Below are 25,664 nucleotides of genomic sequence, written 5' to 3' on the forward strand. Positions count from 1 at the left end.
AGTCAACTCTCAATAACCTGAGACCAATGTCAACTCTACCCTAAACCCTAACCCTGAGACCAATGTCAACTCTAACCCTAAACCCTAACCCTGAGACCAATGTCAACTTTACTAAACCCTAACCCTGAGACCAATGTCAACTCTAACCCTAAACCCTAACCCTGAGACCAATGTCAACTCTACTTCGTTTAAAACCCCGGAAAAAAGGTCCTCATTAGCATGCAAAAAATGCGGCTTGCTCGCCGTCGTCCTCTCTCTCTCTCGGCCCGCTCCCTCATTCATTTCAGGAACGTCTGGAGGACGGCGGTGTGGAAGTGAGTTCTTCTCAGGAACGTCTGGAGGACGGCGGTGTGGAAGTGGGTTCATCTCAGGAACGTCTGGAGGACGGCGGTGTGGAAGTGAGGTCATTTCAGGAACGTCTGGAGGACGGCGGTGTGGAAGTGAGTTCATTTCAGAAACGTCTGGAGGACGGCGGTGTGGAAGTGAGTTCATTTCAGGAACGTCTGGACTAGGATGGCGGTGTGGAAGTGAGGTCATTTCAGGAACGTCTGGAGGACGGCGGTGTGGAAGTGAGGTCATTTCAGGAACGTCTGGAGGACGGCGGTGTGGAAGTGAGTTCATCTCAGGAACGTCTGGAGGACGGCGGTGTGGAAGTGAGTTCTTCTCAGGAACGTCTGGAGGACGGCGGTGTGGAAGTGAGGTCATTTCAGGAACGTCTGGAGGACGGCGGTGTGGAAGTGGGTTCATCTCAGGAACGTCTGGAGGACGGCGGTGTGGAAGTGAGTTCTTCTCAGGAACGTCTGGAGGACGGCGGTGTGGAAGTGAGTTCTTCTCAGGAACGTCTGGAGGACGGCGGTGTGGAAGTGAGTTCATTTCAGGAACGTCTGGAGGACGGCGGTGTGGAAGTGGGTTCATCTCAGGAACGTCTGGAGGACGGCGGTGTGGAAGTGGGTTCATTTCAGGAACGTCTGGAGGACGGCGGTGTGGAAGTGGGTTCATTTCAGGAACGTCTGGACTAGGACGGCGGTGTGGAAGTGAGGTCATTTCAGGAACATCTGGAGGACGGCGGTGTGGAAGTGAGCGCTGGAGTAGAGCAGTCGGAACACGGTGTCCGTCTCTTCGTTGTTGTCTAGGAATCAGGATAAACGGAGCAGCAATTTAGGTTTAGGAGAAAAAAAAAAAAAAAAAACGTTTTAGTCGTCTTAAAGGACAACCAAGGTTCATGTTTTAGGTTGTTATTAGAGAAAGTGAAAGATGAGTGTTAATTGTTTTTCATTTGCTGCTTTCTTTCGTTTTAGGGATTTTAGCTGTATTTGACAGGGTGGCGGGGGCATTCGAGCATGGGGATAAATATGTATTTTTTTTTTACAAAATATTATGGCGATTTCTTTTTTTATTATTTACTATAGTCCTGCTAGACCCCGGGAAATTACATCTGGCCACAAAAGATCACAGGATCTACTGAATGTGAAGGTAGCCTACTGGGGGGAAGCCACACTGTGTGTCATAGGCTCAATATGTCAGTTTGACACATTCAGTAGATCCTGTGATCTTTTGTGGCCAGATGTAATTTCTTGGGGTCTAGTAGAACTATAGTAAATAATAAAATAAAATAAATCGCTGTAAAACTTTGTAAATAAATACATATTTAGCCCCACGCTCGAATGCCCCCGCCCAAAAACAGCTAAAATCCCTAAAACGAAAGGAAGCAGCAAATACAAAATAATTAACATTCATCTTTTACTTTCTCTAATAACCTAAAACATGAACCTTGGTTGAAAAAAACTAAAGTTGTCCTTTAACCCTAGAACGCTAAACCCGCTAAACAGTGGGTCTTTCAGTATACCATATATCATAGACAGGTAGCATAGGTTTGTTTCCATGCCCACATCCCTGTTTTATCTACAGACAGGTGTTTGGGTGAATCGCTAATCGCAATAATTTGTGTGACAATTACTTGACAACTTAACCCATTTTGGGAGGGAACCCCTTTTGGTGTTAGCATTATGTTATGCTTTAGCTATTGAAAAATAGCAGATCTACAAGCTCATAGCGCGCCACTCGAGCTTGTAGGTCTGCTATTTTTGAAGAATCGTGAAAAGTGACATGAAAGTGTTTGAGAACGACTGACATAGAAAAACTGCTTTTTCAAGAAAACAGTCAGAGTTTAGAAGACATTTGCAGAATCGTTCCCAGGTCAAAATGGGTTAAATGTGTAATCGTGACGTCCCTAGTCAACGGCGGTGAAGTGTGTGTGTGTGTGTGTGTGTGTGTGTTAAATACAGTAATAATAATAATAATAATAATAATAAAACTTTATTTGTATAGCACCTTTCATGACATGAAATGCAGCTCAAAGTGCTTTACAGAACAATGGAGAATAAAAGAAAAGCAAGGCAACGACAAAAAACAAGCAGTAATGCAATACAGTGAGGACATGAATAACAAAATAAATAAATAATAATAATAATAATAATAATAATAAAAAAAGAAAAGAAAAATCACTTAAAAGCATTGTTGTAGAAGTGGGTCTTGAGCTGAGCTTTAAAAATGTCTACAGAGGCTGCCTGACGAAGGTACAGTGGGAGCTTGTTCCATGCCGACGGCCCGTAGAAGCAAAAAGCTGCTTCCCCATATTTTTTAGTTGCCATTTTGTTAGGCAAAGCGAGCAGGCCAGCAGTGGAAGACCTTAGGGGGCGGTTTGGGACATATTTAGGCAGGCAGTCATGTAGGTAGGAAGGTGCGAGACCATTGAGAGCTTTATAGACAAGTAAAATTATTTTAAAATCAATCCTAAAAACAACCGGAAGCCAGTGCAGTGATGCCAAAACTGGAGTAATATGTTCTCTCATCTTAGTTCTAGTTAAAACTCTGGCTGCTGCATTTTGGACAAGTTGTAATCTGTCACTTGTTTTCTTAGGCAGTCCTGAAAAAAGTGCATTGCAGTCAGGGCTCGACGCTTAGCATTTTTCCAAGTAGCACGTGTGCGCCTAAGTTGAAAAATCTAGTAGCACACAAATTATTTTAGGAGCACGATGAAAAGTTATCAAATTATGTGTTTTTGAGGGGCGCTAGCCCCTCCTATATACAGCTTTAGTCCCCACACGTCTCAATATTTTCCATTGACAATGAACGGAGAAATTAGGTCAAAATTCCAATAATTATGACGTAAATTAAACCATGATGTATGATGATAAGAGTGCCCCTCACTTCACACAGGTGTGATTCTTCTTTAATAAAGTGATATGAGGTAGGGGCAGGCAATATGACAAAATATTATATCACAATATATTTTCAGAAATGATCACAATATTGATATTCATCTGGATATCATATTTTTTTAATATAATCTATATAATCAATTTGTTTTTATACTGATAGACTATTAGTTTGGTATGCAGAATTGCAGATAGATAGATAGATAGTCAATTCATTTTATGAATGGATGGACAGACAGACTATCTGTTTTTATCTTGCTGTTCCATCATGTGAGTGTGACATTTAGACAGTGCAGAGGCTACTCAATGGTGAATTAGTATTGTAACATTCTCCTTGGCTCTGACTGCTTCAGTTCAGACAGAACATCGGACATATAGGCTACACCTCAGCGTGGTGGAAGGAGGTGGTGGGGGGATCTTTGCCTTTTTTACGTTGCTCGTTATGCAGGCCAGTGAGGCCACTGACTAGCTCTAGTCCATAGCTCTAGTCTAATGCGTTGCATTTAGAGTTATGGACCTGAGCTAGCCACTGACTAATAATATATCCAGCCAGGTCGGTCATTCGTATTGCGCTGCGCACACGCTTTTAGCGAGGTGCTAAGCAAGGGTTGTTTTGGTATACCAATCAATCAGTCTACTCCATGTGCGTGTGCACGTGCACTCTTTACGTGCGCGGTGCACGCTGTTTCACCCACGTTTGGTTAAAAGTTATATCAAGTGATGTTTTAACATTACAAACTTTCTAAATAACTTTAGTATTCAACGTGTCGGGGTCCTAGCAACTCCTTCTGTCTTCTGTGCTACCCTGCTGCGTTCGCTCCGCTGCTCAGTGGGGAAGAGAACTGAGCAGCAAAACAGGGAGGGGCGGGCGGTGGGAGCAAAGGGGACAGATCTCCAAATGAACGCCGCATTGAGCCTCGACACGTTGTTAGCTTGTAGCTCTGCTCTTTTTGGCGAACGACACCGCCGTTCAGAAATATAGATTTAGGTATAGAACCGCGACTATAGAATGTGCACTTGCTGTAGACAGAGACTTCTCTTTATCACGATTGAATGGTCAAATCATGTAGTCGCACCTGTGCGACAAATTTAATTTTACAACTCGCACGGTGATATTTTTTGTCGCAAATGCGAGTACCTAGTCGCACTGTCGAGCCCTGATTGCAGTAATCAAGCCGAGAAAAAACAAAGGCGTGGATTAGCGTTTTTGCATCGTCCAAGGACACATAGGCCCTCATTTATCAACCGTGTGTACGCCAAAATATGGGCGCACGCCGAAATTACCGACATTTTCGGCATTTAACATTTCCGGCAAAGCTTGAAATTGAACTTGAGTAGGACAAATAGTCACGTCTGGTCGCGAGCTGGCGTACGCTGTTTTTCTGTTTTACACAAGCGGAGCAGCCTTGTCTGAACTGCTGAGAGGCTGTCACAGACTCACAGGCATCAAAACATATATGTATTCACTCCTAAAATGTTTATATAAAAGGTATGTATAATGTATATGGGCTACAAAATAAATAAATAAAAATGTTAAGGAATACATGTGTCATATGAAATTAGTAGGAGATAAAATCGCGCAATTAAAAACAATGTTGCAAGAGATGCTTAAGCCATTTAAACAGTGTTTTGCATGAGCGCATACATGCGAGGATTTGGGCTGTCTGTGCTGAAATATTTCCATGACGGGACGTTGGAGAGTATAGTGCAGCAGCTGCTGCAGCTCAGCTGCGGAGAGTCCCAACGTGCAGGTATAGCCTACTGTAGCCTAATCTACAGCATGAAGGCCGATGTCTTTCTTACGGTATGTGCAATATAATAAACCCGACGCGTCGCTCGAATGCCAAATGTACCGTGCCAGGCTCCCAGCGCAAGTGGGAACTGCATCGGAGATATAGGTATATTACCCAGCCAGCCCATGCACCAGCCACATGAGGCTATGGTTTTGGCTGCACATTCATATAACAGTGACTAACGACTGCGAGGCAATCTAAATAGACTGGCGAACGTCGGAACGTGCATGGTCAGTTGGTCACGGACGGACCACTGTGATAGAGAGAGACAGACAGACAGACAGACAGGACAGGAGGAGCACCTGCAAAACAGCAGGGTGTGTGTGCCTATTTGTTATTTAATTATGGTTCACAGGTTCAGGTTTTCGTTCTAATAATACAACTAACAACACACAGTGAAAGTTGCAAATAGGATATGTGCGTGCGTGCGTGCGGGGGGTGAGGCGGGCAGCAAGGGAAGCGAAGCGAGAGGAGAAACAGACAGCTTTATTTTAATGTGTCATGTAGGTGCGTGCGTGCGTGCGTACGTGCGTGACAGCAAGGCAAGCGAGGTGAGAGTGAAACAGACAGGGTAGGCCTACAACTTTATTTAATTCATGCAGGTGTTCGTTCTTTATTTGTTTAACAACACACCAGTTAGTTGGGCTTGCAAGTTGCGTGTGCGTGCTGTGCGTGTGTATGAGAGAGGGGGGTGAGGCGGGCAGCAAGGCACGGGAGAAACCTATTTTTTCATGTAACCATGGTTTCAGGAAACGTATTGCCGTTGTTCATGTCGCAAAAACGAGGGCGAGGCTTGATTTCTTAGGGCGTGCCAGATCAAATTCAGCCGTGACATTTATTAACGTGAGAACAAAATTAAGGAAGGATCAGCTGTTTGCGATCACTTTATAAATGCCGTGGCGACGTGGGTGTACTACGAAACCTGCACTCGAATCTGTGGCAGATTTTACACTCGATTGATAAATGAGGGCCATAGGCTCTGATTCATGCAATATTTCTAAGGTGAAAAAAGGCAATCTTGGTAACATGATTAATGTGTGAATTAAAATTAAATTCAGAATCAATAATAACCCCCAGGTTCTTTTTATTTTTTTATTTTTTTTTTAAGATATTTTTTTTGCGGCTTACGCCTTTTATTGATTTTTGAAGGGACAGACAGTAGGCTGACAGGAAACGGGAGAGAGATGGGGGGATGACATGCAGTAAAGGCCGTGTCGGGTCCGGGAGTCGAACCCGCGGCACACTGCGACTGGATTACCAGTCCGGTGCCCAGACCGTTACGCTACGGCCTGGGCCACCCCCAGGTTCTTTACTGTACTGTTACTTTCTACAGTCAGGTTGCCAAGTCTGCTTAATATTGATTCTTTCTGTTCACTAGAACCGATTAGAAGAACTTCTGTCTTATCCTCATTTAGCTTGAGAAAGTTCTCATTCATAAGGCGTGAAGGTGTGTGTGGACGCTGACCTGCCATGATCTGCTCGTACATCTCCATGGTGAGCTCGGAGAAGGTGTTCTCCAGGCACTCCATGAACGCCTGCCGCGCCTCGCTGGTCACGAACACCTGGACCAGGTTCTGGACCAGCTTCACCGGCCAGCTCATGCAGTAACCGTCCCGCTCACACACCTGGACACAACGAGTCAACGACACGACACCTGAACACAACACAGTCACTCTCACACACCTGGTCACAACGACACAACACCTGAACACAGCACAACATAGTCCCTCACACACACACCTGGAGACAACGAGTCAACGACACAACACCTGAAGACAGCACAACACCTGAACACAGCACAACACAACTCCTGAACACAACGAGTCAACGACACAACACCTGAACACAGCACAACACCTGAACACAGCACAACACCTGAAAACAACGACACAACACCTGAACACAACAACACCTGAACACAACGACACAACACCTGAACACAACACAACACTTGAACACAACACAACACCTGAACACAGCACAACACCTGAACACAGCACAACACCTGAACACAACACAACACCTGAACACAACACAACACCTGAACACAACGAGACGACACAACACCTGAACACAACACAACACCTGAACACAGCACAACACCTGAACACAGCACAACACCTGAACACAACACAACACCTGAACACAACCCCTGAACACACCACAACACCTGAACACAACACAACACCTGAACACAGCATAACACCTGAACACAACACAACACCTGAACACAGCACAACACCTGAACACAACACAACACCAGAACACAGCACAACACCTGAACACAGCACAAAACCTGAACACAACACAACACCTGAACACAACGAGACAACGACACAACACCTGAACACAACACAACACCTGAACACAGCACAACACCTGAACACAGCACAACACCTGAACACAACGACACAACACCTGAACACAGTACAATACCTGAACACAACACAACACCTGGACACAACACAACACCTGGACACCACACAACACCTGGACACAACAACACAACACCTGAACACAACGTCACAACACCTGAACACAGCACAACACCTGAACACAACACAACACCTGAACACAACGACAACACCTGAACACAGCACAACACCTGAACACAACGACACAACACCTGAACACAGCACAACACCTGAACCCAATGACAACACCTGAACACAGCACAACACCTGAACACAACGACACAACACCTGAACACAGCACAACACCTGAACACAGCACAACACCTGAACACAGCACAACACCTGAACACAACGACACAACACCTGAACACAGCACAACACCTGAACACAACGACACAACACCTGAACACAATGACACAACACCTGAACACAACGCAACACCTGAACACAACACAACACCTGAACACAACGACACAACACCTGAACACAGCACAACACCTGAACACAACGACACAACACCTGAACACAATGACACAACACCTGAACACAGCACAACACCTGAACACAGCACAACACCTGAACACAGCACAACACCTGAACACAACACAACACCTGAACACAACGCAACACCTGAACACAACACAACACCTGAACACAACGACACAACACCTGAACACAGCACAACACCTGAACACAACGACACAACACCTGAACACAATGACACAACACCTGAACACAGCACAACACCTGAACACAGCACAACACCTGAACACAACACAACACCTGAACACAACAACACCTGAACACAACGACACAACACCTGAACACAGCACAACACCTGAACACAACGACACAACACCTGAACACAACGACACAACACCTGAACACAACGACACAACACCTGAACACAACGAGTCAACGACACAACACCTGAACACAGCACAACACCTGAACACGACACAACACCTGAACACAACACAACACCTGAACACAACGAGTCAACGACACAACACCTGAACACAACACAACACAACACCTGAACACAGCACAACTCCTGAACACAGCACAACACAACACCTGAACACAGCACAACACCTGAACACAGCACAACACCTGAACACAACGACACAACACCTGAACACAACGACACAACACCTGAACACAGCACAACACCTGAACACAACGAGTCAACGACACAACACCTGAACACAGCACAACACAGTCCCTCTTAAGGCCTATTCATAATCTGGATTTTCGGTGGTGAGCTGACCACCGGAGCTGAAATAACGTTGAGCGGTGGTGAGTTAAAAACAGAGAGAAGGGCTGGAGCGGTGGCGGCGGTGGTTTGCTCTTCACCGCGGCTCAGTGACGTCATGTTGTAGTCCGGTGGTCACCTCACCACCGAAAACCCAGACTATGTATGAGCCTTTACACACCTCAACACAACACAACACAGTCCCTCACACACACGCCTGAACACAACACAAAGTGTCCCTCTCTCACACACCTGCTGAACACGAAACAACACAGTAGAGATGTACCCATGGCATTTATTTATTATTTTTTGCTACCCCGATACCCGCATAACTTCTGGATACGATGACGTATCACACGCATACCCTGATTTGGTCTTTTTTACCATGACAATGTAGATGATGAGTCTGGAGACCTCGAACAGTCGTCCGTTCAGTGCCTTGCTGGTGAGCACGCTGTAGCACAGGTTGCTGCCGCACTGCAGCATCAAGCAACCCACGTTCTCCCCATGCCACGCCTCCGGAAGCACTGCAACGCAAAGACAACGGTACCGTTGAGACAGTAGTACTGTTGGGACAATAGTTCTGTTGAGACGGTCCTATTATGCAGTAGTACTGCAGTACTGCAACACAAAGAGTTCTTACACTTTTTTATTTTTTTATATTTTTTCATCCCACGATTTTGTAACCCATTTTTCACCCCTGTGTCAATCATCTAATGTGATCCTGGGCTCTACACACCCTCCACCAACATAGTCCCCATATATGGGGGACAAGGGGAGAGCAACGGACTTGAACTCATGCTTCCTTCATGCCTGAGTGTCCAAGTTGCTCCTTTACACCTGACAGGGGGGAGTTTCCCTGGTTGGACGTATAGCGCGTGGAAGGAACACGTTATTCCAACCAGTTCCTTTCCCCTCCATCAGGCGCCCCGGCTGGCCAGAGGGAGGCAGTTTATATACCAGGATTACTGCATGTTTTTTGTGAGGGTATACCTACCCTAGGGGACACGGGGAGAACATGCAAACTCCACACAGAAAGGCCCTTTCGCCAAACCCCGCCTTCGAGTTCTTACTCTTACTACTGTTCTTAAAGGAAGAACTGTGTACTTGAAACTGTAGCGTTAACAGTACTTTAAGCTAACCTAACCAACGTTCTCCACATGCTACACCTCTGCTGCAGCGCTACTTGTTAGCTAACATAGACGCTAGAGATGACCCGATACTGTATCTGGAAAAGTATCGCTATCGGCCCTTATTTGTCATATCGGAATCGGCGAGTATGCCAGTCTAACCGGCGATCCGACCGAAACAGGGGTAAACAGGGGGTCGACACTATGGCAGTTAAATAATATGTTGGGGCATGATGTGGAGTTTGCTTTGGAGTTGCCCCAAACTGCAAGTGCACGTAATGAGTGAGGAGTAGGGATGGGTCCGATTAATCGATTATCGTTGATAGGACCCGAAATCGATTATGAAAATTAATAATCGATAATCGTTTTTTTCTTTTTTGTGCATCGGGACATCCCTAATAGATACCCAGTCCTTCCAGTGATCTAACTGTTGTAGAGCTGCTTGTTACTAGCTGACATTATGGATACTCAGTCAGTCAGTCAGTCAGTCAGTCAGTCGTACCAGTGAGCTCCTCCACTACAGACAGCATGGTGTCAGTGGACCAGTCAGTCAGTCGTACCAGTGATCTCCTCCAGTACAGACAGCATGGTGTCAGTGGACCAGTCCCTGAGCGTGGGGTCTCCGTTCAGACGGAACACCACCTTGGACAGGTCCAACAGAGCCGTGCGGTTCACGCCGGCGTCCAGCATGGTCCGCCAGCCAACGGAACCTGTGTGTGGAGGAGGGAACCAGTTAACGCCGCATCGCTTCAGTCCATCAGTGAGTGATTCTCCATTCATTTTCTCCATAGGCTTTTCAGAAAGTATTTATTTAAAGACGGTTACGCCGCGGACAAAGCCAACTCGGATCGTGACAAATCATGACAATAATTACAATGTTTACTGCGACGCTCTATACTATTGGGAATTATGATCAAAATAGGAACATTCTAGCGGTGTATAAAAAAATCTAAAATCTAAAATTCTCCACGGACAAGAACAACTCTCCGCGACTTCGCCACACTTTGACGACCCCTGTACGGTCACGTTGATGACCCTTGACCCCTGTACACATTGACGACGACCCCCTGCTGGTCTTACCGTCGGGGGCCAGGGGCCCGTAGAGCAGGAACAGCAGGCGGGCCTTACCGTCGGGCGCCAGGGACCCGTAGAGTCTTACCGTCGGGCGCCAGGGACCCGTAGAGTCTTACCGTCGGGCCCCAGGGGCCCGTAGAGTCTTACCGTCGGGCCCCAGGGGCCCGTAGAGTCTTACCGTCGGGCGCCAGGGGCCCGTAGAGTCTTACCGTCGGGCGCCAGGGACCCGTAGAGTCTTACCGTCGGGCCCCAGGGGCGCGTAGAGTCTTACCGTCGGGCCCCAGGGGCCCGTAGAGTCTTACCGTCGGGCGCCAGGGACCCGTAGAGTCTTACCGTCGGGCCCCAGGGGCGCGTAGAGTCTTACCGTCGGGCCCCAGGGGCCCGTAGAGTCTTACCGTCGGGCGCCAGGGGCCCGTAGAGTCTTACCGTCGGGCGCCAGGGGCCCGTAGAGCAGGAACAGCAGACGGGCCTGGCTGACCATGGGCAGCGGCTTCAGGATGTGCGTGAGCCAGAACAGGAAGTCTGCGCCCCCCTCCTGCCACCACGGGTCCAACAGGACGTGGCGGCAGAACCGACGCACCTGGAGCTCCAGGGCCCGGTCGCTACCTGGAGGAGACGCACACGCACACACACACAGACACGCAGACACGGAGTTACCGCGTTATCGTTGACGTTTAGATGAATCCCAAAATATGGAATGTATTAGCTAGGCATGTAACGATATATCGTATATATCGCGATATATCGATATTATATCCCGACGATATGTATCGATTTATTAAAAATAAAAATCTATTTTCCAAAAAATAAATTTTTTTTTTTCCTTTTTTTTAAGGGGGGGCTAGTGTGTGATAAGAAATATCAGCTGTAATCATATTCCATCATATTCACATGATTTTGGAGAGAAATGAGACAGTAGGGGCCTGGAGAGGGGAGCTGTATATGTGTCTGTGACTGTGCCCAGGTGATGGTCGTTGTTGACGCTCATTAATACATCAAGGAAGGCAATTATCTTTGCAATGTAGTTAAATAAAAATTGTGACAAAAGCTTTGGGGGGAAAAAAAATCATAAAAAAAAAAAAGAATCGGTCATTTGTCTGGAAAAGATATCCTGTGAAATCTTATCGTGAACCTCATATCGCGATATGTATCGTATCGTGAGTTGAGTGTAGCATTATGTTATGCTTTAGCTATTGAAAAATAGCAGACCTACAAGCTCATATAGCGCGCCACCGAGTGGCGCGCTATATGAGCTTGTAGATCTGCTATTTTTGAAAAAAAAATCGAAGAACGACTGACACATAGAAACATAGCTTTTTTCAGAAAACAATAAAAACTTTATTCAATTGAATTGAATAACGGTAAAAGGCGTAAAAGCAGATCAGATCACCTGGTCTTCCCGCGACGGCGGACAGGATCCTCCGCGGCAGGCTGGTGGCGTCACACAGGAAGCTGAACACCCGCGGGTACTCGAGCTTGTCCCAGCCGGCGATCAGGGTCTGAAGAATCAATCAGTCAATCGATCAATTAGAATCTGCGATCAGGGTCTGTCCGACAGCAGGAATCAATCAGTCAATCAATCAATTAGAATCTGTGATCAGGGTCTGTCCCACAGCAGGAATCAATCAGTCAATCAATCAATTCGAATCTGCGATCAGGGTCTGTCCCATAGCAGGGAAGAACACAGAAAAACATGGCATATTTAGGCAGTGTTGATTTCGTCGACTAAAACTAAGACTAAAAAAAAAAATAGTTCGCCGACCACCTTTTTTCACTGACGAAAACTAAATGAAAACTAACTGAAAACGAAGCTACGATGACTAAAACTAAGACTAAATATATTGACGATTTCGTCAACAAATAAAGACTAGACTAAAATGTTAGGGAGGGACTAGTGGACAAGAGATCCAGTATTAGTCATTTTACACTCGGTTGCATGCTGACCTTTTCAGTCAATTTAGTCAACTAAAACTAGACTAACGCTAAAACATTCCAGGTGACTAAAACTAAATGAAAACTATTCAAGAGACTATGACTAAAACTAAAACCCAAATTCGCTGCCAAAAAACAACACTGTATTTAGGTGTTCATGGAATGTGGCTGTTTGAACAGAACTGTGGAGACGAATATCCTTCGGGAATAAAGATTATTATAATTATTACCGGTATATCACTCCGGGCTGCCGTGCGATGAAGCAAACAGGAAAAGTGAAAAGTCTTAGGGCCGATTCATACTCCTATTTTAGAGCCGAATAAAAGTGGGTTCGGCTCTGTAGAGCCTACAATGTGACGTCATTTGGCTCTGTAGAGCCTACAATGTGACGTCATTTGGCTCTGTAGAGCCTACAATGTGACGTCATTTGGCTCTGTAGAGCCTACAATGTGACGTCATTTGGCTCTGTAGAGCCTACAATGTGACGTCATTTGGCTCTGTAGAGCCTACAATGTGACGTCATTTGGCTCTGTAGAGCCTACAATGTGACGTCATTTGGCTCTGTAGAGCCTACAATGTGACGTCATTTGGCTCTGTAGAGACTACAATGTGACGTCATTTGGCTCTGTAGAGCCTACAATGTGACGTCATTTGGCTCTGTAGAGCCTACAATGTGACGTCATTTGGCTCTGTAGAGCCTACAATGTGACGTCATTTGGCTCTGTAGAGCCTACAATGTGACGTCATTTGGCTCTGTAGAGCCCTACAATGTGACGTCATTTGGCTCTTTAGAGCCTACAATGTGACGTCATTTGGCTCTTTAGAGCCTACAATGTGACGTCATTTGGCTCTGTAGAGCCTACAATGTGACGTCATTTGGCTCTGTAGAGCCTTCAATGTGACGTCATTTGGCTCTGTAGAGCCTACAATGTGACGTCATTTGGCTCTGTAGAGCCTTCAATGTGACGTCATTTGGCTCTGTAGAGACTACAATGTGACGTCATTTGGCTCTGTAGAGCCTACAATGTGACGTCATTTGGCTCTGTAGAGCCTACAATGTGACGTCATTTGGCTCTGTAGAGCCTACAATGTGACGTCATTTGGCTCTGTAGAGCCTACAATGTGACGTCATTTGGCTCTGTAGAGCCTACAATGTGACGTCATTTGGCTCTGTAGAGCCTACAATGTGACGTCATTTGTCTCTGTAGAGCCTACAATGTGACGTCATTTGGCTCTGTAGAGCCTACAATGTGACGTCATTTGGCTCTGTAGAGCCTACAATGTGACGTCATTTGGCTCTGTAGAGCCTACAATGTGACGTCATTTGGCTCTGTAGAGCCTACAATGTGACGTCATTTGGCTCTGTAGAGCCTACAATGTGACGTCATTTGGCTCTGTAGAGCCTACAATGTGACGTAATTTGAGGTTCGGGGAAAGGAAAGGTACTATGTTTACCCAGGGTAACTGGACTAAGGAAAGGAAAGGTACTATGTTTACCCAGGGTAACTGGACTAAGGAAAGGAAAGGTACTATGTTTACCCAGGGTAACTCGACTAAGGAAAGGAAAGGTACTATGTTTACCCAGGGTAACTGGACTAAGGAAAGGAAAGGTACTATGTTTACCCAGGGTAACTGGACTAAGGAAAGGAAAGGTACTATGTTTACCCAGGGTAACTGGACTAAGGAAAGGAAAGGTACTATGTTTACCCAGGGTAACTGGACTAAGGAAAGGAAAGGTACTATGTTTACCCAGGGTAACTGGACTAAGGAAAGGAAAGGTACTATGTTTACCCAGGGTAACTGGACTAAGGAAAGGAAAGGTACTATGTTTACCCAGGGTAACTGGACTAAGGAAAGGAAAGGTACTATGTTTACCCAGGGTAACTGGACTAAGGAAAGGAAAGGTACTATGTTTACCCAGGGTAACTGGACTAAGGAAAGGAAAGGTACTATGTTTACCCAGGGTAACTGGACTAGGGAAAGGAGGGGGGGGGGGTGCTACTGAAATTTTCTGACGAGCCTAAATCATTTGGGCACTACAGCGCCGAAAAAGCGGTAAAATAGGAGTATGCATTGGCCCTTACGATGAAGAGGGGAACGGATTTGTTTAGAAGACATTTAACTCCGATTTTTCCATTTGGTAGATTCGTAATTTGATCAAATCGAGCTTGATTAATTGCGGCACAGAACTAAAACGCTTTATGATCAGTGAATGCAATAACATCCGCGGGTCTCAAAGCACGCATAGCGATTTTAAATTGAACCCATTTTGACCCGAGATCAGATTCTAAAAAAAATGTCTTCCAACATCCTGACAGTTTTCTGAAAAAGCTATGTTTTTCCATGTCAGTCGTTCTTCGATTTCTCAAAAAAATAGCAGACCTACAAGCTCGTAGCGCGCCACTCGGTGGCGCGCTATGAGCTTGTAGATCTGCTATTTTTCAATAGCTAAAGCACGGCATGGCGCTAACTCTCACCTTGAGGAAGGCTCCGTAGCAGGAGAGGCCGTAGCAGCCCGTCAGGCCTGCGGCGCACGGCTCCATCATGAAGCAGCACACCTGGGCCAGGGATAGAAGAAATCTCAAGTTGGTGCGTACTGTACTGTACTGTACATACTGTATATTTACATGGTAAACGGTGCTTGTGTGTGTTCTCTTTAAGATGACTGTGTTTCGTGCAGTTTTAATTCAAACGCTATGGCACTATAGTATAGGAACAGTTCATCTGTGGTAAATAACCCATTCTGACCGGGCACCCATTTTGGTGTCAGCATCATGTTATGCTTTAGCTATTGAAAAATAGCAGATCTACAAGCTCATATCGCGCCACCGAGTGGCGCGATACGAGCATGTAGGTCTGCTATTTTTGAAAAATCGAAGAGCGACTGACATTTTTAGAATCTGATCTCAGGTCAGAATGGGTTCATCAGACCCAGTGTTTGTCCGGCGGAAACCTCGTATGAATCTGATCTCAGGTCAGAATGGGATAATATAACGAGGCTAATTGATGTAAAATCCTGCTCCCGCCCCGCTCCCGTTGACTTTTATTATTCCCATCCCCGTCTCCCAATCCCGAGATTAACCCCTTTTGGTGTTTCAAGCATTCCGTTATACTTTAGCTATTGAAAAAAAGCAGATCTACAAGCTCATAGATGAACTTGTAGGTCTGCAAAAAAAAATTCTATCGTAAAAATGCGGCACAAATCTTTGAATAGGTATATATTCCAATAGCACCCAGCTGCAGCCTCGCAGACGAGACGTGCTCCGTGAGGGGGACCGTGCTCCGTGAGGGGAGGGACCGGAAGTGCACTTTAATAATGCCAATTGGTATTGTGTTTTATATCATTTTAATCGTTGATTAGTCACCTTTACAACGGGGTACAGCTTGTCAGGACCACGCGTCCGTGGAATGAGCAACATTGCTAAACGTAAACTTAACTTTGGTCCATGATTTCTCCACCTTAATATATATATAAATTATTATATTTGGGCAACCACACTAATAATAATATATAGTATTAGGGCTGTCAAACTTAAAAATGTATTAGTCCTGATCAATGAGGTCCAAAAGATATGCCATATCTTTCTGTAGACTATATTGTTGTGGGAAATAGAACGATAAATAACAGTAGACCATCTTGCCAACCGCCATCAGACTATACCAGTAAGACGCCCTGAGGGCGAGGAGCGAGGTCACGTGCACGGTGCACACATCTATCTGCCTGGGTGACGGCAGACTGCTGGGCGAGTGCTGGTGCTTTGGCATGGGGGGGGGGGTCAGATCAACATAATGGAATTAATTCTGTACTGGCCATGGAGCGTGTCTTGAGTGTACAGGGTTTGATGAGGGCCCAGGTAGGGGCCTAACTTTGGGGCGGGCCCGTCTAGAGTTTGAATGGACAGGTATCAGTCAAAAGGGAAACATCGAAGAGGAAGGACGGGTGGGGAGGGATCAACATATGGAATGTCAGAACAGGTCATCTCCATATATGGAGATCTAAGGGTTTGAGTTCAGATGTAGAGTTGCTGGCCGGCTCAGCTCCATATATGGAGATCTAGTAGGGATGGGTCCGATTAATCGATTAATCGATTATCGTTGATAGGACCCGAAATCGATTATGAAAATTAATAATCGATCATCGTTTTTTTTTTTTTTCGTAAAAAAATGAAAATCTGTTGGAAAGGCAATATTGTCATCCAAACAGGACAGGGCTATAGGCCTACCAAAGTGTGCCTGGGATGTGTCTGTGTAGCTGCATGACTGAGAGGAGTGTGAGTGGAGATTGATTCCAATCAAGATACAGGTTTGGAGGATTTAGCAGGTGTTGGGAATTTACCTAATCAGGCCTAGGCTGGGGTTGCTATGGTGATCAATTGGATCAACAGTGGTCCAGGGACCTCATTTAAAAGATGGAGTTAGTAACCAAATGGACCCTTATTAACTCTCAAGAGTTACAATTATTATTAATCAACTACATCAGGGGTTCCCAAACTTTTTTGACTTAGGTACCCCTTGGGGGGAAGATTTTTTATTATTTGTAGGGTTAAAAAAAAAAAAAAAAAAAAAAGAAAAAAAAAAAAGAAAAAAAAGCCCCCCCCCCCCCAAAATTTGATTAATTGATTAATCGTTAATATTGAATTATACAAATCGATTTTAATTTTGGACACATTTACACATCCCTAAGATCTAGGTGATGATCCAGTCTTTTCCATGTATGGCTATCCAGGGTTTGATGAGGCCAGTGTGTTGTGATCTTATATCATATATGGAGACGGCCATATATGGTGGCGTGACGTGTCACGAGGCGTGATGTCATGAGGCATGACCATATATGGAGGCGTGACATGACACACTTACTGACTGACGGGAAATGCAGGTTTTCATAGTAAACACATTCTTAAGAACTTTGTCCCCAAATGCATATGGTCCTGTGTCTGTGGTCTATGGTCTGGACAAGTATCACTTGTGTGGGACAGGGGTACGGGGTTATAGCAACTTATTACATTACTTAAATGCCTTGATATCATATGTCATATTCGACCATATAGGCCTATAGCCTATTATTGCATATCATTTTATTATTGTTAGATTTGCATTTCTTCAAATATGCACACTTATACCAACTAATAAGCTTTCAATTAAACTATTACCTACAACAAACTACATCAAACTTTTCCAAACCGAGCACGTAATTATGATTAAGCGCGCACCAGCAAGTGCGTGTCGTGCACGCGCACGTATGTTGCGCGTGCGTGCGTGCATGTGCGCTAGTGCACGTGCAAGCCGGGGGAAAAAAAGCACTTCCGGTCCCTCCCCTCACGGATCACGGTCCCCTCACGGAGCACGGTCCCCCTCACAGAGCACGGTCCCCTCACGGAGCACGGTCCCCCTCACGGAGCACGGTCCCCCTCACGGAGGACGGTCCCCTCACGGAGCACGGTCCCCCTCACGGAGCACGGTCCCCCTCACGGAGGACGGTCCCCTCACGGAGCACGGTCCCCCTCACGGAGCACGGTCCCCCTCACGGAGGACGGTCCCCTCACGGAGCACGGTCCCCCTCACGGAGCACGGTCCCCCTCACGGAGCACGGTCCCCTCACGGAGCACGGTCCCCCTCACGGAGCACGGTCCCCCTCACGGAGCACGGTCCCCCTCACGGAGCACGGTCCCCCTCACGGAGCACGGTCCCCCTCACGGAGCACGGCCCCCTCACGGAGCACGGTCCCCCTCACGGAGCACGGCCCCCTCACGGAGCACGGTCCCCCTCACGGAGCACGGCCCCCTCACGGAGCACGGCCCCCTCACGGAGCACGGTCCCCCTCACGGAGCACGGCCCCCTCACGGAGCACGGTCCCGCTCACGGAGCACGGTCCCCCTCACGGAGCACGGCCCGCTCACGGAGCACGGTCCCCCTCACGGAGCACGGCCCCCTCACGGAGCACGGTCCCCTCACGGAGCACGGCCCCCTCACAGAGCACGGTCCCCCTCACGGAGCACGGCCCGCTCACGGAGCACGGTCCCCTCACGGAGCACGGCCCCCTCACAGAGCACGGCCCCCTCACGGAGCACGGCCCCCTCGCGGAGCACGGCCCCCTCACGGAGCACGGTCCCCTCGCGGAGCACGGTCCCCTCACGGAGCACGGTCCCCTCACGGAGCACGGTCCCCTCACGGAGCACGGTCCCCCTCACGGAGCACGGTCCCCTCACGGAGCACGGCCCCCTCACGGAGCACGGTCCCCTCGCGGAGCACGGTCCCCCTCACGGAGCACGGTCCCCTCACGGAGCACGGCCCCCTCACGGAGCACGGTCCCCTCGCGGAGCACGGTCCCCTCACGGAGCACGGTCCCCTCACGGAGCACGGTCCCCTCACGGAGCACGGTCCCCTCACGGAGCACGTCTCGTCTGCGAGGCTGCAGCTGCAGGGTGCCTCTCATATATTCTTTCAGAGCGTTTTATTTTATTTCGACGCCAGGCCTAAATGGGCGTAATCCCGTAATCCCGTAATCCCATCCCGCGGGAATCCCGTAAAAAATGTCATCCTCTAGTTCAGATTTTTGCTCAAGGACACTTTGTTGACACCGACTTGGGGGGGGGGGGGTCGAACTGTGGACCTCGCGGTTTCAACCCGGCTGTTCTTTCCGGGCAAAATACAGCTAACTTATTTTCAATAAAATAAGTTTTCAATTGAAAAAAAAAAAAAAACGTGATCAAGTATAAATTAAGCTTAGTGAGTAAAGTAAACCTTGCCGAGCCATGAGGCCCATAGAGGAGGAAGGAGCCTATCTCCAGTTTATGTAGCGTGTGGCAGTTTGATGTACTGTACACGACACGTACACCCCCTGTACCTGACGAACAAGTACACCTCCTGGACCTGACGTACAGTACACCAGTGTTGTTTCCGTCGACTAAAACTAAGACGAAAAATGTTCGTCGACAACCTTTTTTCACTGACTAAAACTAAATAAAAAGGAATCTATGATGACTAAAACTAAGACCAAATATACTGACAATTTCGTCAACAAATAAAACTAGACTAAAATGTTAGGAAGGGACTAGTGGACAAGAGATCAATTTTTATGCTGGGTTGCATGCTGAAAATAGCAGATTGTATATCTGCTATTTTCAGCATGCAACCAAAGTGTAAAATATGTCATTACAACGACATCAAGGCCTGTCAAAACACATTTTAGTCGACTAAAATCGTATGACATTTTAGTCGACTAAAACTAGACTAAACACTAGAACATTCCAGGTGACTAAAATGTGACTAAAACTAAGTGAAAACTATTCAAGAGACTATGACTAAAACTAAAATAGTAATTTGCTGCCAAAAACAACACTGACGTACACCCCCTGGACCTGACGTATGGTTGCGGTATACCTGTGAGAACTTGCTGAAGGTGAACTTCAAGCGGTCCTTCGTTGGCAGCAGGAGGGTGCATCTCTTGAACAGCAAACCTGAAATAATAACAGACATGGAAGCACAAGTCTTTTTTATTTTATTTTTTTATATCGTTTTTATCCCACGATTTTGCACCCCATTTTTCACCCCTGTGTCAATCATCTAATGTGATCCTGGGCTCTACACACCCTCCGCCAACCTAGTCCCCATATATGGGGGACAAGGGGAGAGCAACCTAGTCCCCATATATGGGGGACAATGGGAGACCAACCTAGTCCCCATATATGGGGGACAAGGGGAGACCAACCTAGTCCCCATATATGGGGGACAAGGGGAGAGCAACGGACTTGAACTCATGCTTCCTTCATGCCTGAGTGTCCAAGTTGCTCCTTTACACCTGACAGGGGGGGGGAGTTTCCCTGGTTGGACGTATAGCGCGTGGAAGGAACACGTTATTCCAACCAGTTCCTTTCCTCGTAGTACATGCTTAATTAAACATTATGTTATAATTTAGCTATTGAAAAATAGCAGATCTACAAGCTCATAGTGCGCCACCGAGTGGCACGCTATGAGCTTGTAGGTCTGCTATTTTTTTTTAATCGTAAAAATGCGGCACAAATCTTTCAGAAGATTTCTGTGATATGGAAAAAAATATGTGACCAGATTTGACTGAGGGGCTGCCATCGTGCAGCCTCCAGCAGAGAAAAACTGCATTTCTTTATTTTGATCCAAAATGAGTTGATAGTAGGGCTGCAACGATTCATCGATTAATCGCAAATCGAATCGATTATTCAATTAGTTGTCAACTAATTTAGTAATAGATTAATCGAATCTGCAACTAATCACTAGAGATTTTTTCAATTCATCATCGGTTATTTCCCACTTAACCCATTCTGAACGGGCACCCATTTTGGTGTCAGCATCATGTCATGCTTTAGCTATTGAAAAATAGCAGATCTACAAGCTCATATCGCGCCACCGAGTGGCGCGATACAAGCTTGTAGGTCTGCTATTTTTGAAAAATAGAAGAGCGACTGACATTTTTAGAATCTGATCTCAGGTCAGAATGGGTTCATCAGACCAGTGTGTGTCCGGCGGAAACCGCGTATGAATCTGATCTCAGGTCAGAATGGGTTAACCATAGTTTATAGTGTATAACTAAAGTAAAGAGGAGTGATCCATCTCTCTTCCCTTACAATCTGATGATAGTCAAGCAAAATATGACATTATAGTATCAAGAACAAAACGTATGGCTTGAATATCTATTTTTAAATGACCTACCGGTATTTGAGTTCAGAAGAGTACCGTTCCTTCTAGACTGACACATGCGTAGCTATTCTTTAATCAAATGTATGCAGTCAGAATAAGCCTAAATGAGTTGCTTTAATTAATTTTAATTTAGTTTGTCTTTTATTTGAATAGCAGCCTATCAGCAGCTAATCAAATGCATTTTTGAATTAATTATATGTTTTGTTAGTTAGAACATAAAATAACTTAAAATATATTTTTTAGGTGATAGCTAAATAAGTGTCATAATCCGATTAATCGTTTAAATAATCGGCAGATTGAGTATGAAAATAATCGTTAGTTGCAGCCCTAGTTGATACATGAAATGTCAGAGCTGAAATCGACATGTAAATATGAAATAAATGCTGAAACATGTAGCTAGGTGTAATGCCTGTAGGACTCACCCAGATGTCTGTAGTGCTGCGTGGTAGTGAGGCGGTCGTAGAGCGGTCCGTAGTGGAAGTTCTGAACGATGGCCCGGCGCCTCCACACGGCGCTGGAGATGTAGGCCATGACGAAGCCGTTGGTGTGCTTGGAGACCATGCTGAACACACTCATGTCCTGCACTGAAGTACAGGAATACCTTGTTACTGTACAAAGGACATAAACACTGCCAGTGCAGTTTGACAGTGGGAGAGCAGCCAGTTACAACGCGCACACACACACACACACACACACACACACACACACACACACACACACACACACACACACACGTCGATTACTTTTTTTGATTCATCGAATAATCAATGTGACAATGTGCCAGGGGAAGGTTGGCAACCCTTAGTGTTTTATTAACCTGCCAGGGGCAGGTGGGCAAACCTTACGTGTTTTGTTTACCTGCCAGGGGAAGGTGGGCAACCCTTAGTGTTTTATTAACCTGCCAGGGGCAGGTGGGCAACCCTTAGTGTTTTATTAACCTGCCAGGGGCAGGTGGGCAACCCTTAGTGTTTTATTAACCTGCCAGGGGCAGGTGGGCAACGCTTTAGTGTCTGTCAACGCCTGTCTACACTTAGTAAACTGAACTCGAGTTAACCCTGTAATACTTGGACGGTTTCTGGAGCCCTTTTTCTCGTGCGATGTTTTTTTCGACACCACCAAAGCACATGTTCGTTTTTAGGCCAATAATAATAAGCCATGCTGGCAACTAAGGCGAAGACAAAAATACCCCACAGACAGACAGGCGCCCAGCCCACATGGACTTATACTGTAGGACACACCATATCATTGCTTCAATATTGCATTGTGTACAAGAAACAGGTTTGTTTTGTTGTTGGTTTTTTTTCTGCCTTTTTTCCCCACGCTTTGCATAAAAAGTCTGCTAAAGCAAAAATACCTTTCCTAAAACAATATTCCAGTTTTTCATAGTCCTCTAACCAGAAAAAGTTAGCACAGATGGTTGTCATTTTACAAAATAATACTCTTCATATAATGGGGCAGTAAAACAAAAAATTAATTTCATTTTCAATTTCTTTCAAATCACACACTAGACACACTCTGTCCTCCTCAGGAGTACCAATGAATCTACCCGTTTCTAAAGCTAACGGTAAGGTCCCAGAATTAATCTACCCGTTTCTAAAGCTAACGGTAAGGTCCCAGAATGAATCTACCCGTTTCTAAAGCTAACGGTAAGGTCCCAGAATGAATCTACCCGTTTCTAAAGCTAACGGTAAGGTCCCATAATGAATCTACCCGTTTCTAAAGCTAACGTTAAGGTCCCAGAATGAATCTACCCGTTTCTAAAGCTAACGGTAAGGTCCCAGAATGAATCTACCCGTTTCTAAAGCTAACGGTAAGGTCCCAGAATGAATCTACCCGTTTCTAAAGCTAACGGTAAGGTCCCAGAATGAATCTACCCGTTTCTAAAGCCAACGGTAAGGTCCCAGAATGCAGCTGTGCACAGAAAGATCTCTGACTTTTGGATATATTGGACACTTACCAGACAGTCTTTGTAAGATCATCTCGAACACTCCTGGGGGAAGCCTCTCAAAGAAGACACCCTCAGTGGCGCTGTGTTGGCTGGTTGTGATGCTGCTGCTGCTGCTGCTGTTTTGGACCCAGACGCTGCCCGTGGTGGCGTGGTGGTGTCGGGTTCTGGTAATGATGGGTCCACTGCAGGCGCTGATGGGTCGGCCCCTGGCAGTAGAGCTGAACCAGAACCATGTGGGAGAATTCTGTCAGTCAGGCACGTACAGTACAGTATACTGTACGTGTCGTGCACAGCACACAGACATCAAAGCCCGGCTTTTACCCGTCTGTAAAACTGCCCTCTCCTCCACGCCATGAATGCAGTATTTATTTCAATTCAATTCAAACTTTATTCAAGACACTCACAGGGGGGGTCCATAGGGCGGAGCACATAAAACATAAAAACACTAGTAAACAAACTATAAATAATAATAATAATAAAACTTTATTTGTATAGCAATTAGCACCTTTCATGACATGAAATGCAGCTCAAAGTGCTTTACAGAGCAATGGAGGAAAAAAAAGAAGAAAAGCAAGGCAACGACATTAAATAAACAAAGCATAAACAAACCAACAGGGGGGACTTATCTCTGTACACACAGGCTAGAACGCCAGTGGCTCCACAGCTTAGATTTACTATGGTGGTGGGGGGGGGGGGGGGAGAAGTGCCAGGGACACCCCCCAAAAAGTGAAGATTTGTGTTAGTAGGAAAATTCTAAATCATTAAAAATCTTAGTTCCAATACGTTCAACAAATTTCAAGGCAGACAGTTTTATTCTTTTTTTTTAAACACAGATTTCCCTAATATAATAGTAGTTAGTGGTATTATGACAAAGTTGGGCATTAACCCATTTTGGGGCGGGAACCCCTTTTTTTTTTAGGTCAGGCCTAAATGGGTTAAACCAGATTTCCCTAATATAATAGTAGTAGTAGTTGGGCATTCATTTACGAAAAAATACGAATAATATACAGAGATAAGATGTTTCTGCCTGACGATTTGCAATGTGGCCCGGCCCCTGGAAAGTGTATTATATGGGAAATATAGTGGCCCTCTCCCCCCTCCCCTGTAGTACCTGGTACTAGTGGTGGGGCCTCCATTATATAATAAATATAGTGGCCCTCTCCATACCTGGTGGGGCCTCCATTAGGAGAGGCAGGCGGTTGGGTGGGTCTCCTCCTCACCGGCTTGGACTTGCATCTCCTCCGTGCTGTTCTGGGCGCCATCGCTTTAACACAAAACTTATATTATTCAGGGAGAAATTGATCATTATAAATTTAAGTTAGTTAGTCGACACTAGTTTAAGTTAGTCGACACTATAATCATAGCTTAAGGATGCAATGCATTGTGAGCTTAGTTTTTTTTCTTTCTATTTTTTAAAATGAATAAATAATGATCAAAACCGGTTGAAACTAGTTAATAACTAACCTACACATAGGCATAAACGCCATAACCAAAACAGCAAATAATAGGCTTATCAACAACTATAACCAGATATTATCATATATCTGCCATTGATTTAAACAAAACAGTTATATTGTCATAGCCTGTCAAGTTAAAGTTCTAGAAGACAACCTCCTGTTGCATTCTAAAGACATAATTGTCATTACATTATACTAAACTATTGCCACTAAACAAATAATAATAAATACACAAATACCCAAACCAAACCGGTAAAATAATATAGGCTATAGCCTAAACAACAGGCAGCTAACCAGCTAACTATTTAAATGATTAGACTACCTACTCAATATACTAGGCTATATTGTTTGTCATATATTGTTTACAGTAAGTACAATAGTCTTTTAAGTTCTATAGACAGACTGCTGTTGCATTGGAAGATAATTGTCACTGAACTATTCAACTCCAGGCTGTATATAACTTACCTCCTCAAATTAGCGCTCTGTAGTCGACTCTACTCTGTACTGTAATGTTTGGGCTATGGGGCGGGCTCATAGAGTATGGGAGCGGGCTGCTGCAGCGTGGCGTTGTCCATCCCATAGACTGGAGGGGCGGTGGGGTGGTGGTTCTGTACTGGGATTGGCTGCTTGGTTGTCAACTTGTCATAGGCATTAAACCTATGTGTCGGTCACTGCGCGTGTGCGTGTGCGTGCGTGTGTGTGTGTGTGCGTGTGTGTGACTGTGTGTGGGTGTGGGTGCCTGGGGGCGCATAGCACCCTGAGTTGAAAAATGT

At 45.8% G+C, this 25,664-nt stretch overlaps 1 protein-coding gene across 1 annotated transcript; it reads right to left on the reverse strand.

The window, feature by feature from the left end:
* Positions 1–1,040: 1,040 nt before the first annotated feature.
* On the reverse strand, positions 1,041–24,696 carry LOC310868746 (F-box only protein 47-like; the record flags this gene model as incomplete). Its single annotated transcript, XM_083779206.1, has 12 exons — positions 1,041–1,129; positions 6,477–6,636; positions 9,065–9,207; positions 10,371–10,520; positions 10,891–10,964; positions 11,280–11,490; positions 12,275–12,383; positions 15,294–15,374; positions 20,197–20,273; positions 21,909–22,070; positions 23,444–23,652; positions 24,602–24,696. 12 exons carry the CDS (start codon positions 24,694–24,696, stop codon positions 1,041–1,043), a joined length of 1,560 nt encoding a protein of 519 aa, XP_083635332.1.
* Positions 24,697–25,664: the final 968 nt, after the last annotated feature.

Source organism: Protomyctophum parallelum (genome assembly GCF_964188405.1).
Source record: "Protomyctophum parallelum genome assembly, chromosome: 13".
In the NCBI taxonomy this organism is placed as follows: Eukaryota; Metazoa; Chordata; class Actinopteri; order Myctophiformes; family Myctophidae; genus Protomyctophum; species Protomyctophum parallelum.